The following is a 1126-nucleotide window of genomic DNA, read 5'->3' on the forward strand; positions in this document are numbered from 1 at the left end:
TGTGTGGGGGGGGGGGGGGGCGGGGGGCTTCTTTGTTGGGTTGGGCGAGTGCCTTCCTTGGGGTGGAGTGTGCGTGTGGGGTGGTGGTGACGTGTATGTGTTGGTTGCGTGTGACGGAGCCACGCGGGGCGTGCAGCAGGCAGCCGGCGGACGGCTTGCGAGGAGGCAGGGAGCCCAGCAGCTGTTGCCTGAAAGCGCATGGGCGAGGGCGGGCCCGGTGCCTTGCCCGCGTGCCCGCGCTCACCCTCGCGCCCACCTCCCCACGCTTTCCGATGCAGAGCAAGATCCAGGAGACCAAGGACCTCATGAAGAAGAAGGCGCAGGAGATTGAGAAGACCAAGATAGAGGCGGCCAAGGGCGGCCCCTCCCGCATGTCGGCCATCTCCTCCATGGCGGGAGGCCCCTCCAGCGGCATGGGCGGCGGCGGGCGCGGCGACATGGACACGGGCCCATCGTACCGGCCAGAGCCCTCGGCGGCGGCCTATGCCGCCAAGGAGCCAGCTCGGGCCACCAAGAAGGGCATGCAGGTGGGCTGTGGGGTGGCAGCGGCGGCGGCGGTGGTGTGTGTATGTGAGGGTTGGTGCTGCTGCGCTATCCCTGCCTGCCCGCCTGCCTGGTGAGCTGCCCGCTGACCTCTCCCGCCACCTCCTCCCCCTCTCCCCCTCCTGCAGCTGGGAAAGTCCAAGGGGGCTGGGCGCGACTTCCTAGAGTCGCTCAAGGCAGAAGGGGAGCAGGTGGAGGATGTGGCCTCGGGCGTGGCGGCAGGTGGGTGGCCAGCCGGCGGCGGGAGGGCCGCTGCCCCTGGCCTTGCGGCTGTGGCGGGAAGGGATGGTTGTGTTTAGGGTGGCGCCATGCGGGAGGCGGCGGGTCGGCGGCCATCCTGCGGGGCAGCAGCAGGCCGGCATGCGGCCTGCCTGGGCTGCCCCGAGCAGCCTCTTGGCCTGGCCTGGATGTGCAAGGCTGCGACCGCCGGCCGACCCGCCGCAGCACACCTGGTTGGTTTTGTCCACCCGTTTCTCTGTTGGTTCAGTTCTAAACAGTTCTAAAGGGTCACCTGCTGCTGCCGGCGGCCGCCTGCTTCCCACCGCAGGCGCGGCGCTGAGCGGGCCCGCCCCTCCCTCCGACC

General features: G+C 70.2%; 1 protein-coding gene across 1 annotated transcript; it reads left to right on the forward strand.

Annotated features, from left to right (window-relative positions):
• Window positions 1-272: 272 nt before the first annotated feature.
• Window positions 273-1102, forward strand: CHLNCDRAFT_144014 (hypothetical protein; the record flags this gene model as incomplete). Its single annotated transcript, XM_005842514.1, has 3 exons — window positions 273-527; window positions 672-755; window positions 1091-1102. The coding sequence occupies 3 exons, from the start codon at window positions 273-275 to the stop codon at window positions 1100-1102; spliced, it is 351 nt and encodes a 116-aa protein (XP_005842571.1).
• Window positions 1103-1126: the final 24 nt, after the last annotated feature.

Source organism: Chlorella variabilis, assembly GCF_000147415.1.
Source record: "Chlorella variabilis unplaced genomic scaffold CHLNCscaffold_635, whole genome shotgun sequence".
In the NCBI taxonomy this organism is placed as follows: Eukaryota; Viridiplantae; Chlorophyta; class Trebouxiophyceae; order Chlorellales; family Chlorellaceae; genus Chlorella; species Chlorella variabilis.